Source organism: Adiantum capillus-veneris, chromosome 28 (genome assembly GCF_014529385.1).
Source record: "Adiantum capillus-veneris isolate H3 chromosome 28, ASM1452938v2, whole genome shotgun sequence".
NCBI classification, from domain to species: Eukaryota; Viridiplantae; Streptophyta; class Polypodiopsida; order Polypodiales; family Pteridaceae; genus Adiantum; species Adiantum capillus-veneris.
In genome coordinates this window covers 8,472,668-8,489,878 of record NC_140958.1, presented here as the reverse complement: position 1 = coordinate 8,489,878, position 17,211 = coordinate 8,472,668, and the positions used below count along the sequence as shown (strand labels likewise).

General features: G+C 43.3%; 1 protein-coding gene across 6 annotated transcripts; it reads left to right on the top strand.

Moving 5' to 3' along the window:
- The first annotated feature begins 616 nt into the window (after positions 1–616).
- Positions 617–2,672, top strand: LOC147420031 (uncharacterized). Of its 6 annotated transcripts, none has more exons than XM_086503973.1 (2): positions 617–1,376; positions 2,392–2,672. In XM_086503973.1, the coding sequence occupies exon 1, from the start codon at positions 746–748 to the stop codon at positions 1,373–1,375; it is 630 nt and encodes a 209-aa protein (XP_086360099.1). In that variant the 5' UTR covers positions 617–745; the 3' UTR covers position 1,376; positions 2,392–2,672. The 6 variants fall into 6 exon arrangements, with proteins under 6 accessions (XP_086360099.1, XP_086360098.1, XP_086360100.1 ...); XM_086503972.1 differs by having other exon boundaries at positions 617–1,381; XM_086503974.1 differs by lacking the exon at positions 2,392–2,672 and adding an exon at positions 1,475–1,748.
- The last annotated feature ends 14,539 nt before the right edge of the window (positions 2,673–17,211 follow it).

The following is a 17,211-nucleotide window of genomic DNA, read 5'->3' as shown; positions in this document are numbered from 1 at the left end:
AGCTCTCTATCTTCATTGCACCATCAAGGTCTCAAGGAACACAAAGCTTGTATTGTACCAAGTCTCTCTTTATGGGAGAAACTATAATACAAAAGCCTTTTGGAGGGGGGACCAGTTCCACATAAATTCGGTCCTCAATTGTTGTCAAGTTCTCTAATCCTCTCTCTTCCAAAGTATTGTTCATGCCAAGTTAATTAAAGAAGTATAATGGTTATGTTGCTACCTCTTATCAAGTTCACCTTCTATTTTCTCAAAGTATTCTCATAAAAATGCTCACTACAGTTTCCTTAATTCCGCTATTGTCAATGTTCATAGTCCATTTCCATTACACTTCCTAGGTGCTCTCTCATCCAAGTGTGGCTTGGCAGTTCGTGTCGCAAGTCTTGTGTTCAAGGCACATCGGAGGTCTCTTGGGCTTTCTCCTATGATGTCATTAAAAATCCTTTTCTTCTTCGTCCGCGTGGATCCCATTGTCTCAAACGTAGTTATGAGGTTGATTCCATATGTTTGCACACATTTTCTCCTCTTGCCATGGCTCAAGATGTCCCTTCGATTTTTAGTGTCAAGGAGAGAGTAGCGGGTAGAGTTCCACACATTTCCATATTGCCATGGACCCTTCGTCCTTTCGTGTGCACAGCCCCTTGAACACCCTCTTCTGGGGTTTTATGGAGAACCCTAACTAGGTATATTCTGTGTGAAAGAACATCTGTCCAGCTCCTGCTCGCTTGTTGCTCTCTCGTAGACTATGGCCATAGCGGCATCGAAGGCAAGCTCTGCCTTGAAGGGCACTAGGTTCCTGAGATCCTCACTGCGACAAATCTGTTGCAGGGAATGGAGTGCCTCACCTTTAATGGCGAAGACAAAGGAAGCGGGGGAAGGCATCTCCTCTATGACACCTTCCTCTCACTCGCTAAAGTCTCCCGCTATCGCTAACTTCTACAGAAGCTATCGTCGGGAGCCTATCCCCAATATTTCAGAGCTGGATTTGGAGGAGGAAGTCAGTCGAATTGACATGGACCCTAAGAAGATGATGCAGGAAGGGGATCCATTGGCCATTAAAGCTGTTATCAAGGATGTTATGCCTGTAGGGTACTTCGTCAGCTTGCCCTCAGGCAGAGATGGCTACCTTCCCGCAGATGACCTTGGATTTACAGGGGGGCTTGCAATTCTACAGCGGTTGTTCAAAGAAGGTCAAGAGATATATGTGCGAATTGTGTGTCGTGGAGGGGCGGGCCGTGAGATTGTCTCCATCAAAAAGCCCGAGTTTGCTCCTCCTAGTGAACAGAAGACTATTGAGAGCTTGCGCCTTCATTTTGAACAGGAGAAGAAGAACCGGATGAATCCCCGCAATCGCAGGCACCAGAACTACTACTGAGGTCTAGTAAGGCTGCATTCTCTTCTCTAAAGTAGTCTAGCTTACCATGGTATAGGTATGTCTATGTAGGGTACTCAATATGTGTGTGATGTGGATTAGGGTATGCCGTATTGAGCTCAATGTGGCGATACTGGAGGGTGGCCTAGACAGGAGGTAGATTGTGTTTGAGATTTGAGGACTTTGGCATGCCTTGTTGGTCTTCCACTCTTGCAGACATAACTCTCATTATGGGTACATGGGGTCGTGCATCATTTTGGATTGAAAGCAGGAACTTGTAAAGGAGGCAGGACTGCTACTGTATGTGTGATCTTGAATGGTTGCGATTAGGACCTTTTGTCCCTTTTCAATATGCGTGACTACGGGCTTTCATTCATTTTTTTTCTATTGTTTCTTTGGGTTGATGGTATTGTTGAACTTGTGCTCTGTTAGTTTCATAAGAGTGCTTCTTTCATGGCAGTTATGTCTACCATGTTTCTACTTGCTCGGAACACTACTTTGTTTCAATGCGTTTGCATTGTGTGGTACTAAATTACGTACACAGGTTTCTGTATGTTTTTCTGATGTAGAATATTATAAGAGTGCTTCTTTCATGGCAGTTATGTCTACCATGTTTCTACTTGCTCAGAACATTATTTTGTTTTAATGCGTTTGCATTGTGTGGCACTAAATTACGTACACAGGTTTTTCTATGTTTTTCTGATGTAGAATACTATAGAAGTGCTTCACTTAAGAGGTTCTCTGTTAGTTTCATAAGAGTTATGTCTACCATGTTTCTACTTGCTGAGAACATTACTTTGTTTCAATGCGTTTGCATTGTGTGGCACTAAATTACGTACACAGGTTTTTCTATGTTTTTCTGATGTAGAATATTATAGACACTGAAGAGGTTTTGGCCATTTGAATCGTGAATGAAATTCTCAAATTGTGAATGCAATTCTCTTTGGGTTTTCGGTTTTTCTTGCAATTTGCCATCATGGCTGTAGCTCTTGACAGATGTAGTTTTCTTGTGTAGGAAGTTCATCCAGGTTCTGTGAAGAGGCAATTGATTTCGTTACCTTCGCAACTCTGTGTGCTCAGATTAGTGCCTTCACATGTGAAAAGCTTTGTCTGACTTGGACTCCATCCAGGCATACATGAGAGTTGATACTGAGTAGAGGAAGAGCTGCTGTGGCAAGTCTTTTATAGTCTAAAGTCATTAAGTCTTTTCAATCTTTCTCAGAGCTTCTGTAGGCTGTATTGAAAAAACTGTTTGTCTAATTTGACTTTGACCTTTAGTAAATAAATTGTATTTGCTTTACTCGCTACTGCATTCGTTGGTGATCTTTCCCTGCATTTGAAATCAAACAGTAATGTTCGGTATGTTGGTTAAATCTAACAAGGCAAGTACAAGGATTATTCGGGTTCTTGGAACTTACAAGGGTTTCTTATCTGTTGCAAAACTACCAGGTTTATGTGAAGAGGCTACACTCAGAAAACCTGAGGGTTGTTGGTCTTTGAATTTTGCAATAGCATTCACATTATGCCCTTGATTGCTGTATGAAGCAAAATGGTGTGGTTGGTCTATGATTGCAAAAGTTTGTGATCTAGAGGAAAATATTTTACTGCTGGTCTGGTGGATCTACACTGGAGATGTGGCAGTTACATCCGCTGGGCCCTGTACTACCCGAAATGCGATCACTCTGCAGATTGTTGGCAAGGTGATTATCCCTTGCAGGCAATTCCTGCTATGCGTATCGTAAGTGAGTTGTGTCACGCCTGAGCTTCTGCTAGTGCTTGGCAGCTCCATCATGGCCGTCGATTTTCCCATTTCTGGTGCCATAGTGCGAGTATCTGCTTGAGAGTTGTGACTTGGGGCAAAAATATCTTACTGCTCGTCGGCTGGACAACGCTGAATTGGACCTCCTCCCCTTGCGAAGTTGGTGACTCTGCCCCTGAATTTGACCTTGGGGGTGCTCTTCCATCATGGAATGCACCACTGTTAGCTTGGCATTTAGTGCTCACCATACCCACCTGTTGTTGGTTTGGAAGTTAGTGTTAGCACCTTGGTAAGTTCGTCAAGCATTTCTGAAAAATTTCGTTAGAGTTGGGTATGAAAACCGTCTTGAGGAATATTTACAGAAGGTGGTGAGGACACTGGTGCAAGACTATAGCCTCAAACCCCTAGGCAACAAAACATGCATCACATGCTGTTTTTGATTGCAGTGATGTCAGCCTCATTAAGTAGCTCTGCAAGTACTACTTGAATCATAATAACCTCACAAATTGTTTGTAAGGTGGTCACTCTAAGCAGACATTTCCTGATTTACGTATCCTAGCTGTATTGTGTCATGCCTGTGCTTGTGCCCAGCAGCCTATTGCGAGCTTCTGCCTGCCACTACATGCATCTCATGTATGCTATATGGCCCTGCTGATGCTTGCTTGAAAGTACAAGAAAGATTGTTGATTTTGGTAACTCGTCACTTAATTCATCATGCGTAAATAACTTCTATCTCTGTTCCTGGTGAAGCTTGCATCTGGCGAATTTTCTCCTTGCGGGAAAGTTTTGACCCTGTCAATTGTAAATAAAATTGTATTGTTTGCTGGTTTTTTATTCTGGGTTTGTTCATCTAAGCCCAATGGGCGTAATCCTTGCTAGTGTCTACTCGGTGGGTGGTATCTCTTACTTGGTGCAAGTCTGGTGCTGTTTGGTTGGTGCAAATTGCCCAGCTTCATGTGAGGCTGATGTCTGCCAGGAGTCCATGCTAGGGGCTGGGGTGTGAGTTGAGATAGGTGTTAGAACTTGCACTCTGTGGGACATAATTGCAAAAGGGAATTAATCTTCTCTGAAAATTTGAATGTATTCCCTATTATGAGAGTATGGTAAGAGGCTATCTTTTGATCTACTTGCTCTTCTTGAGAGTTTTCTTCTTGATGGTTTCCGTAGGGCCTGTTTTTCGCACTCTTTTCCATTTCGTTCTAAGCAGGAATACCTAAAAACCGTGCGCTGAGACATGCTAAAGTGTCCATACCTAATATGCCTTACTCACATGATAGTGAAGGCGGCGAGTGGGAGGCCTGGAGCCATAGGGGAGCAGGCATTGCAGGGAATGGTCACCGCGGGACCATTCCTGGCCGCCAAGGTCAGGGGAGAGGGGGTGGGGCCATGCATGGAAGCACCTGCAGCACATGTCAGTAGTGGGAATCTTGCCAGGCTGAGGTTGCAGCAGTGTCCTCTGACATTGAAGGACATCCGTTAGAGATTCCAGATTCCGGGAGCTGAGGTGGCAGGTTGTGAGCATCTCAGGCTGCAGAATTCTGCCAGCTGAGGTGTCAGCAGTTCTTTCTTTGTGCTGACATGCTGGCTCCTCATTGGATGCATCGTACATCTAACGGTGCAAGCATGGATTCTGCTGTAGGACATGTAGCAGATTGATGGCTGGGAGGGGCTGCCCATCGACGGCGTAGATGCATATGCTATCATTGTTCCAACCAACTTGAAGAGCTATCATTTTCCCAGATTTTTTCAATCTTCAATGAGGTGTTGTTGAAGCCTTTATCTGTTATTGGTAGATTTGCTCAAAGAGAGCATCTTCTCTTCTCTTTTGGGCTCCATTGTCTTCAATTTTGGCTGGAGTAATGCTGTCAATAGAGTGGAAACGTAGATGCGAGAAAGTCCTCTACCTCTACTGCCATCAGCATAGCTGGCAGTTTATTTCTAATGAGCTTGCTTCTTTCTAGGATCTTGCTCATGGTGTCAATATTTCAAAGAGCAGGTGGCAAGATTCTTAACAATGCTCGTATTGAATGGAAGCAGGATAGCTCTTGCCTATGCAGCTTCCTCTATCTTCAGAGGAATGATCTCTTCTTCCATAATTGAAGTTGTCAGCTTCATGAGTGTAATAACCATCACTGCGATTGGGATAATATTTATCCTACCTAATTCTTCTTGAGAAGGGAATTATATGCTTTACTCTCAAGCTTGTCTCCATCCTGAATGTCTTAACTTTTATTGATTGCATTGACAAAGGACCTCGAAGTTATGAAGTCTTGGCCCAGCCTTTCTTAACCACCATGTTGATGGTGAAGACTGTAGACATGTTATTGGGTGCAAAATTTCACAATGATCTCTCCTCGATTTCCTCATAATTAGATCTTAAGAAAGTTTTAACACTAATGTGCTCATGCAATGTCAGTTGGACTCTACAAACGTTTTTAGTGATGATGCTATCGCCCATGTCCAAATGCATCTAATGAACAGCGTGCACTCAATTGACTATTTACATTGTCATGGAGTAGTCATAATATCCTTGTTAAAATCCTTGTTTTGACAGAACTTTTGCAGTAATAGTCAATTGGACTCTTAAAGAGCTTTAGGTAGTATAAGCATTGCAATTTGTGAGGCATAGGTGATCATAGGTGTGATGAAGGTACTCAATAGCTTTTGGATGTCTGGACATCGTACGGGAAACCGTGAGAATACTGGATACCTTGTAAATCTGTAAACACACTTAAGATTATGCATTATATATTTAAAGCAAAAGTGTGGCTATATAGTGCTTGAGCTTCTTTATATTCATGTGCCTAATTTGTCAGAAACTATGCCACTTTTAGTACTCTAATAGAGTACTTTCCTAATCACTAATGCTTGTGTGAGTATGTTGCCTATATCGTTGTGTTCTGAGTATATAAATTTGTGCGTGCTTGCATGATTGTATTTTAGTATATTAGTTTGCTTGCTATGCATGATTACACCACTCCCTCTCCAAGCATGTAAGCTTGAGTAGAGTAGACTAATGGTGTGTACAAGTTTTAGTGCATGCCATCGTCTTCTATTCCATGTTTAATCATTGAAGAGGATTGGCTACAATGAGTAGATTATACAATGCATATATTGCTATGAGTGTGTCAACTCTAGGAATAGGAAATCTATTCTTGATGGTGATCTTACTTAAAGCTCTGTAGTCAATATACATACAAAAGGTTCTATTTTTCTTCTTAACAAGAAGTAGTGGAACTTTGTATGGTGTACTAAAAGGGGCTATATAGGTCCTCGATTAAGTAAGTCAGTGATTAGGTTTTGTATTTTCTTGTGTGCAGTTGGGTTTACACGATAAGGTACTTTGTAGGGAGGTCACTACTCTGAGATAATATCAATTTTATGGTCCTCAAGGTGTGAAGGTGGAATTCCAAGAGTCAAATCATGCATGAAATAATCCTTAAATTGTGAGAGGAAGTCATCATGTGAAGAGTGATGTGGAGTTTCAGTTTTAGTAGAGAGTTGATTTACAAGCACTAGGTATGTTTTCCTCCCTCGCTTTCTAATGGCTCGTTTGGCTTGAGTGTGAGAAAGAAGTCAACTTTTTTTATGTTTGAGTGTTGCTTGGATGGAGTAGGTTTTGTTTTCATGGGAGAGAATCAATATGCATGTTTTGTAGTTGATTGGGGAGTCAAATTCTTGTCACAAAAGCATTACCAAAATCATATCAATACCATGCAGTGGTGCGACTAACAATGTAGGTGTATGTAAAAATTCACCAGTGCAAACTTTCACGGTGACTTGAGTCTTACAATTGAGAGAGAGAGACACACAGAGAGAGAGAGAGAGAGAGAGAGAGAGCTATTGTGTCAATTGTGCAAGAATGAAATCATGACTACTGTCATTGCCTAAGAGAATTGTGACAATTTCACCCTTAACTCTGTCCTTCACATTAAGTAAAGTGTGTGGAGATATAAGAATACTTGGAGAAGGGTTGTCATTGCCATCATATTTGGGATTGTAGCCCTCATTGTAATTGGCTTCAACTTCATTGTCATCAGGGACGTCATCTTTGATGAGGTTCACTATTACACCATTTGGTCGGTTGTTGAAGGGTCTTTAGTTGGGGTTATGTGTGACTCCGTTGGGTTTGGCCATTGAAATAACTATTGTTCTTAGTAGTGTGACTCCATGGGTTGGCCATTGAAATGACCATTGTTCGTAGTAGTGTTTGTTTTGACACTTATCTGCATAGTGATCAAACTAAAAATATTTAAAGCATTTCATCATTTTGTTATCATTGAAAGGTTGAGTAGGACATTGATTAATTGAAGGATTTTGATTACCTTGTGTTACATATTGCTGTTGTTGCCATGTGATTGAGAAGGTGTTGCAGAGGGGTCAAATCTGCATCTCTTGAAGGAAGTACGGCTTTCTGTTCTTGTAAAAGTTAGGAGAGAAAGGATTAGTAGGTTGATTAGTGTGGAATTGATGTCCACCTTTCTTGTTCTCCGCATTATGAGCCAAGTTTGTCATAAAATCTAATATCTAACTAACCCAAATGATTTTCTCATATTAAGCTAATCATTTAATGTGGGAGAATAAACAAGAACCAGGGGTTAGAATAGAGACGTGAACTTACAGATCTATCTCACCATGGGGCCAATGGTAAAGGGGTCCAAATGAGAGAGTCTGTCAAAGAGCAAGGCTAACCAATGGAGCTTAAAAGACCTTAGGGTTAACTTCCTTAAAGACCTCCAAAGGTTAGTGTTAAAAAGTCCTTCGACCTTAGGTATGCTAGGACCGAGCTTGAGGTGGGAACATGGTCCAAGCTTGAGGTGCTTGTCGTGCTTGATGACTAAGATGCTTGAGGTGCTTATCGTGCTTGCCGACTAGGGAGCCTGAGGTATTTGTGGAAATACTACCCACGCTTGAGGTGCTTTTTCATGCTTGCTGGCTAAGATGCTTGGAGGTAAGGTGTCCAAAAAGTCAAATCCCATCCCTACTACAAGAGAGGGGGCGAACCCTAAAGCTAGGGGGATGAGAGAGAACACACACCCTCACACAAGGCAAGCTTGGTACAAAGAAACTAAAAGGGACACTTGTCAAGCTTCTCCTCATGTTGTGCTTAAAGCCTATTGGTTGGCCTCCCAAGGGGTTCAATAACAAATTAGTTAATTTAATTAATTGTTTTTATATTTATCAAGTCCTCTCTCTCAAAGGGGAAAGGGGGACACTTGTGCCCAAGACTAGCATGCTTACTTGATATGCCTCTTGCTTGTGATTGGCTAGGCTTGGAGGGGTCCAATGATCTTCAAACATGAGCTACAAGGGGGGGTCGACCAAAGCAAGCTAGGGGATTGCTTGAGGGGTATACTCTTGCACACACACACACGCACACACTCTCATTGTGTGAAGTGCAAAGTGCAAGAGCTCCATCTTCTTTTCCAAGCCAGTAGAGAAGTAGAGAGCCTACACCAACACTCTTGGCTATGGAGTGCAAATCCAACCAAGGGCTATGCTTCAATGCTTAAGCTTGCAATCTTCTCCATCTCCATTACTATGCTATTATGTATGCTAGGAAGAAGAGTGATGATAAGTGAGGAACTAATTTTTCATCCTATGAAATGTTTCTTCTTCCTCTTCCCTACCCTCATTCCCTGCTAGCTCTTTCCACCTTCGAAGGTGTTTGAGGCCTTGGGACTGAGGCTTGGGATAGTTAATGCTTTCCACAAAGTTTATGTCATGCTCGTGATGCACGAAGCTTTTTATCTTCATTGCATCATCTAGGTCACAAGGAACACAAAGATTGTATTGTACCAAGTCTCTCTTGATGGGAGAAACTATAATACAAATGCCAATTGGAGAGGGGACCGGCTCCACATAAATCCGGTCCTCAATTGTTGTCATGTTCTCTAAAACTCTCTCTCTTGCAAAAGGATTGTTCATGCCAAGTTAACTAAATGCTATGTTATGTTGCTACCATCAATTAAGTTCACCCTCTATGCTCACAAAGTAATTCCACAAAAGTGCTTCTTCTACTTTTCGCTACTCTCAAAGTTCATAGGCCATTTCCATTACATTAGTATCAGAGCATTTGGTTTCTCTTTTCTTGCTTAAGAAGAGGTCTCCTTAAGTAGCCTATAAATAATTGATTTTGTTAATTATATTAGGATAAGTGAGACTAGGATCTATTATCGGTTTTTTTGAGTCCACTATGTAGTATATGGTGTACATCTCGGGAGCTTAATGGGGTATTTTAAGACTTGCCTACGGCTTTACTATTATTGATCCGTAAGAAGTCGGAAAGCAGCTAGCCCTTGGCAATTCTGCAATATTAGACCCACTCCACTACTCTCCATAATTAACCACTTCGAGCCGTGGGTAGAGATACTTAAGTGCCGATTTTCAAAGGCTAAGAGGAGTGACAACTAAGGTTTTGAATTGCCAAAGCATACACTAAGTAAATACACAAATTTTGTTAATGCGGCTGACAATAACCAAGAAAGTAGAATGAACATTGATAACTTTGATTTCGCACATGACGGTGCTAATGATGATGCCCCCATGTTTGCCAATTATCTTGTTAGTAGGTTGCAGCAAGCTATGAGCAATCCTGCTTTTTACAAGCCAAAGTTACTCAACAACTTCGCGCTTATGGGATTTCCCTTCCAAGAGGAGAGAGAGCTTAGGAGGCCTCTTGAAGAGACCCCTAAAAGAAGACTCTCTTCCATACGAGAGGAGGAATCCAAAGAGCAAGAAAGTAATGAAACCTTAAGTTCCTCTAAAGATGTGGCTCCACAAAGACAGCGCGTTCAACCCATAGTCCTTCTTCTCATCACTCCGAAAGGGAAGAGAGGAAACAAAGGAAGAAAAGGGCTAGAAAGAGGTCACCCTCTTCTCCTTCTTCTTCACCTTCCTCCTCTTCCGACGAAAGCTATGGTTATTCTCCTAGAGAATACAAGAGGAGAGGACACCACAAATCATACCCTGCATGGCGAATGTCACAAAAGTTGAAGAAGTTCAAAGGGGGAGGAAAGAGTATCTCTTTTCTCACCTATGATGGCAACTTTGGTGCCACCGACAAAGTATTGGCCTTCATTTAGTAATTTGATGCGGCCTTTGGAGATGAGGGCTTCAGGGAGTTCTCCAAGCTACGCCATGTAGCTATGTACTTCCAAAAATCTGTTCGTCAATGGTGGGATAGCCTTCGTGGCAAGGCCGAAGCCCCAAAGACATGGAAAACTCTACGAGTTTCCATCACGAAGCAATTCCTTGCAAGCGATGCAAAGGACAAAGTGCTCACCGAATGACGCAGTTTGAAGCTTCTCTCCCATGAGTCTATTCACAAATATATGGACAAGTTTTGGGACTTACATCTCAAAGCTACTGCCTTCCAAAAGATAGACTTTGTCGAGTAAAAGCAACAGTTTTGTGCGGGATTACCTGAAGAGATGGCCGAGTATGTCAATTCCCAATGGCCTGGTTCTATTACCGAAGTAATCCACCACACCATGGATTCTTCGTGCATCAATTTCCAACAAGGGGCTAGACGAAATGTCAAGCCCATGGAAAACAAAGACAAAAATGATGCAAAGGGAAAAAACAATGTCCAAAATTCTTTTCAAGGCAATTCCAACAATAACAACAACAATCGGTCCAAGGAGAAGGGAGTTTACAAAGGTAAAGACAAACTCTTTCCTGAAGAGCTTGAAGCTTTTCGCAAGGACCATAAATGTTTTAAGTGTGGAGAGCAAGGACATGGCTATAGGTCTTGCCCCAAGAAAAATGCTCACAATGAGACTCCTAGAGCTTCCACTAGCGAAGCTCCAAAAGAGGATGCTCGTTGTAAAGGTGCACCTCTCTCCTATGCTTGGGAAAAGGTAAGGGAGCATGATGCCTTCATCTTGTTTGACCCTGGCTCTACTCACAACTTCCTATCAATGGAGTTGGACACCAAGTTGGGCATTCAAGCCTTCGAGATAGGAGACGTTGTAACGGCCGACATTGCTTTCAAGGGACAACAAGCCTCCGTTACTCCCTTGATTGGGAAGTTGAGGCTCCATGTCCAAAGCTATGTCGACAAAGAAGACTTTTTCATCTCTCCTTTCCAACATGAGGATGCTATCCTAGGGGCACCATGGTTCAACCGCATGGTTGCCAACATGAAGTTCCCTGAAAGGAGAATCTACTTCACCTATAGGGGAAAGAACATGTATATAGATGCTAGTGAGTTTGGTTGTACTATACCACTTGTAAATACTCCTGCTTTTGATAAATCAATGAGAGCTCAGTTTCTGCATACATGATTTTTGTCAAAGAGTCCCTAAAAGATCCTAATGTTTCATCAAATGTAAATGGTAGGAATCAAGAAGAGTTAGACTTGTCTAATTTTCGAAAAGGATTCCAAGATGTGTTCATTAATGATATCCCTATGGACTTACCTCCAAAACGAGGCGATGATGACCATCGCATTGAGCTCCTTTCAGGAAGCTCACCGCGCCTAACAAGCCTCCTTATCGAGTTTCTCAAGCTCAACAAGAGGAGATCATGAGGCAACTACAAGGATTGGTTGACAAAGGGATGATGAGGCCTAGCTCCTCTCCCTTTTGTTCTCCAGTCCTTTTAGTGCAAAAGAAAGATGGTACATACCGTATGTGTGTGGACTATCGAGCACTAACTCATATCACTATCAAAAACAGATTTTGCGTGTCTTGGGTAGAAGATTTGTTTCATAACCTACAAGGCTCTACCTACTTCAGTAGGATTGACCTTAAAAGTCGCTATCATTAGATAAGGATAGTGGATGAAGATATTCTAAAGACCGCGTTTCGTACAACGTTTGGCCTTTATGAATATCTAGTCATGCTGTTTGGCTTGACTAATGCACTAGCCACGTTCAATCGTCTAATGGAAAAAATATTTAGACCCAACTAGCCCCTTCGTGTCGAAGGTTCCGGTTGCTGTTCCTCCGCCTGTTCTGGTGAGGAAGAAATATCGATGTAGCCAAAGTCCTGAAAATCTTGCCGATGAGCCCGATATACCTCCGCCAACAGCTGTGGATCTATCTGAGGTTGCTCCAGAATATGAGTATCCGTGATCCTATTTGTCGGCAAAGGGACTGACTCGTCCCGCTCACCCTCAGCTACCGCAATATCAACTTCCATCTTAGTCATTACTTTGGACTTTTGACTTAGCAAAGCATTATGAAAATTCAGGACGAATTTCAGTAAATGAACCCAAAGATACTTGTAATGGCGAATCGAGAACCTCTTTCCAAACTGAATCCCAATTATCCTCTTCCATAGTATCCACCTTATTTCTGACTTTCCCCTCTTGAGTTGCCCAATCCGGCACCTTATCATCAGCTGTTGGAACCACATTTTTACCAAAACGCATAATTAGCGAAACCACCGGGTCTGATTCCTCCAGCCCCTCAATCCGAACCATAGCCACACTCGGGTGCTTTCCAACAGCAGGTTCCTGTTTCTTCCGATCATATTCCATAGCTTCTGAACACTCAGACCGCCAATGCCCATCCCCTAAACTAGAAGAGACAGGTCTTCGGTTGATTAGGATATCGGCCACCTCTTCCTCGACCGCGACCCCCTCCTTGATCTGATCCACCTGCTTGTCCTTGAAAGGGCACCTCTGATGTATGAGCGTGAACCATCGCCACCAGGCTCTTGTCCCTGCCCTGACTGTGGTGGGTGCCATGTAGAAGAATCCCGACTCCTACGACCCCAACCATTGTAATAACATTCCACTGTATATGAGTATTGTCTGTGCAAATCGCACACCATTTTTGATTCATTGCACACTCTTGAGCGGCATGTCCCGGATTTCAGCATTGAGTACAGCATAGTTCCTTCAGATTTTTAGCCACTGCAAAAGGTTCTGACGATCCGGATGGAACACCTTTTCCTTGACGCTGGGATTTTCTCCGAGGTTCTTCCTCCGATTCTTTCACCGAGCCACTGCTACCTGAATGTGAGGAATCTGAGTCTGCAGTCTCTGACTCCGAACTATCACTGCCACTTCCCTGAGACTTACGATGAGATTTCTTGCGATCCTTTTTCTTTGATTTCTTTGGGGATTCCGTATCCTCTAAAGCTTCTCATGCTACAACATCAATTACATTATCCAATGGAATGGTTACCTTATTGCCATAGCAGTTCTGAGATCCTTATTGAGTCCTTTCAGAAAATAATCATTTAACACCTCGACTGCTAGCCATCGTGCTTGCAAAAGCATCTGAAATTTTGCACCATAATCCTCCACTGGCAATGACTTTTGGTGTAGCGTCCGAAGCTTTTCCAAATGTTGAGGGACCGTCTTTTCCATTCTAAATCATCGCAAGAACGCTCTAGACCCTTCGACATATGTCTGAAAGTGATCGTCAGGATACTATGACAGCCATTTGGCAGCTTCCCCTGAAAGTGTAGATTCAAACACTGATTGTTGATTAAGAGGAATCACCACTCCAGGATGATTCAATCCATACACTTTATTAAATTGTTGCAAATGTGCATTAGGGTCTTCCTTTGAAAGACCTCGAAAGCGGCTATACTAAATCTGATCACCCCACTGGCTGTGCCATAGTCCCTTGACCAACTGTACCCCCTCCTCGAAAAAGTTGTCGAACACTAGGAGGTGGGGACAATGGCGGTGAAACCCCAGGACTGCTTACCGGAGACGGTGGTGGAGCAACATGAGTGGGTGAGGGTGAGCGCACGGCAGGAGGATATGACTGATTACGTGGAGTACGCCGCGCACGCCGAATACGCCTACCATGTACCATGCACCGGACTTGGCGATGGAGACACATGCTCCTCAGCCTATGGTGTAGAAAAAACGAATTCATCCGAACCACCTCTCCTCCGTCGTCTCCCCACAATTGGAACCATAGGGTCAGGAGGACCCTGCGACCTAGTGCGCATGCATGTTCACAGCACGTCGCCCATCGCGCATCGTGGTCGCCAGATGTAATGTCTATTGCCCGCAATGGAGCAATAAGCATTACGGGAATGAGTACCCTCACACTACCTTACATTATATCAACATCAAAGCACACGAAGGCAGAATAGAAGACACTACACAGGACCAAAACACCATCTTCTTCATTGATATGTAACAAAACACAGAGTTACAAGAGAGAAATATATTGATGGCATGAGATAGAGATATCCACAAAGACTGGTATGCCCCCAATATACACCCGCTGCTCCAGCGCAGATTGGGAACGGTGCAAAACCCCGTCCTATCCCATGATATCCCATGAAGAACTGCCCCAAAACCGCATGACTCCTAGTCTGCAGTGTCCAGACATCCGCAAGACCGCATTGTGCGGCTTATGCCTTAACACTAAGAAAGATACCAGTAAGATGCACATTGAGCTTAATTGAAGCTTACCTGATTAATGAACAATGTTCAAGGCTTGCTAACAAGCTAGTTTTATGGTTAATATATGCCAGATGCGGCTTTAAAGGGCCAACAGATACCTTAATGATGCTAAAAAGAAGTATGCTTGAAGTGATTACAGATGGGAGATTATGGTCTTGAATTGTAGTGCTTGAAGTGCTCTACTAGCCTCTCTTTACGGGGAAGAAGTTATGTCGGTTTGAAGTTTAAGTTGATGTAAATCCATAACGGATTGGGCAACTCCAACTAAGAGGTTTGAGATGAAGTGAATGCATGGGCTTGAAGTGCTCACTTTGCGGTCTTTTCGGATCAACAATCGGAGATCTGGTCGCTAGATTAAATTTCCTCGGGGTTCAATTCCTTGCCAGGTCGGTCGCCTCAGTCAGTGTGCCATCGGGGAATTTTATAGGCTCAGCAGGGTTTGTATGCGTTCTATGCATCTTGAGAAGTCTATAGGAATTTACAGCTTGCCAATCGAGGTCCGAGAGCTGTACGGTATTAATGCTTGAAGTTGGTGACAACGACCAATGATGAGGTACTAGATGACTTTTGGCAGGTTTAGAAACCTCAGTTAGTGGGGCCACAAAGTTTGGGAAATGGCTTCCAAAAGAAGATGATGGCTCAGTCATCAAATTGGTGGGCCACAGATGGTAGTGGCAAGAAGAATTTAAAACGGTGTCTCTTGGAGCACATTGGTTGCAGGAAATTCAAGATGATATTGTCAAATCAAGGGTAACGAAAAATGAACATGCCTTGGTCGATGAGCATGCCAAGTGTGGTGCCGATTGGGTGGTTAATTGGTCACCAAGAGCCATTGAGGGCATGGCCGCCCATTGGGGCTAGTGGCCGCCCACCCATGACCTCAAAGGGTGTGACCACCCAAGAGAAAGGCCACCCAATGTAAGTTGGCGGGGGGGGGGGGGGGGGGGGGGGATTTTTAATGTGAAAAGGAAGGGAAAAAGAAAGAAAAGCATGACAATGGCATGAGGCAGCGAGCAGCAAGAGCTGGGAAGGGAGAAGGGTTCGTAGCGCGCTATAGGCAGCTCGGATGAGCTCCGCCATAAGGCAAAATTTGCTCAGGAGGCTGGGGCGAAAAAGATTGGTGCCATTGCCAGCCGGTTTCATGCTGCTCGCCTTACCCACTGCCACATCATCAAGGGATGTTTTCTATGCTCCCTAGCAACAACGGCACTGTCGTTGCTAAGGGAGAAGGGGAAGCTATTAATAAATGAGGGAAGTACATGCAAAAGGGGATTATTGAGGAGGAGAAGGATAGAGCAAGCCGTGCTGAATTGGTTTAGCTCAAAGAGCGCTTCACAAGCCTAACATCGCGAGCTCTCTCATGCTTGAGCAAGGAAGGGAACTCTCTCTCTCTTTATCTCTTTCTCGTGCTTGAGCAAGGAAGGGAACTCTCTCTCTCTCTCTCTCTCTCTCTCTCTCTCTCTCGGACAAGCAAAGGGACTCGTTCTCGGACAAGCAAGGAGAGGAGCAAGAAGACACGCTCTCTCTCGCTCTCGGACATAAGCAAGGAGTCGGAGAAGAGGGGGCAAAGGGGATACTCTTTCTGTCGTTTTTAAAATTAAGCAAGGAATTCTCTCTCTCTCTCTCTCTCTCTCTCTCTCTCTCTCTCTCTCTCGATCTTGCTTTCGGATCTACGCAAGGAAAGAGTTAAAGAAGCAAATTGAAGGGAGCTGGGTAAGCCACGGCTCAAGAAGATCGGACGAAATTAAGCGGGCTGAACCTGGAAGCCCAACATAGAAGAAATTTTGATCATCGACATCAACTTAGGTTTAATTAATCCATTTTGATGAATCACGGAGCCTTTAACGGCTCGGGGGAAATTGTAAGGGGAGTTTAAACTCCTAAACCGTCATTTGAATTAAGTAATATGTGTCGTTAACATCACTGCCTCAATAATTGTGCATCAGTTTTGTCAGTGTTATCAGTTTTCAAGCGGTTTTTGTGCGTCGTTAGCGTTACCAAGTAAGTTATGACTACCATATTGTGAGGTGCGGCAATTCTTGGCTCTCAATTTTCCCATAGCTAGCAGCCCAACACTGACCTGGATCACGTTTCGAACCCATATCCCCCGAAAACCTGGTGAACCTACCGCGAAACTGAGCCAGGATGGGAAATAGTCAAAGACTATGTTAGACCGTAAGAGGCAGCCATGCAGCAAATGATGTAGCATTTTGTAGCGTACATGAAGCAGCAACAAGCTGCCCAACAACAACATAATCTGCAAGAGTGGATTTGTAAAGCTCAACAAACTGTCACAGATAAGTTACAGCGGTTTGAAGGCCTATATATTTTCAAAATTTTGCAATCTTTATGAGCAGTCTATGGAAGATAATGGAATTGAAGACTAGAACTCAGTGGAAGGGTTTCATATGATTGCAGTGCCGGAACTTAGGACCCGGATTAAAGAAATTCAGGCGGCTCAAGGAACAAATTGGCAGGACTTTAAGAAGATGCTACAAGAGGATATTTCCTTGAAGATTCTCAGAGGGTGACCAGACAGAGTTTTATGAAGTGGGTGCAGAAGAAAGGTAAAAATTTATCTGCATGAGAATTTGAAAAAAAGTTTGATCAATTGTCATCAACAAAACAACGTTCCTTGAAGGATCAGAAGGTGGAATTGTTTATTCAAGCTGCTGATCCATGACTTCCGAAGAATTTG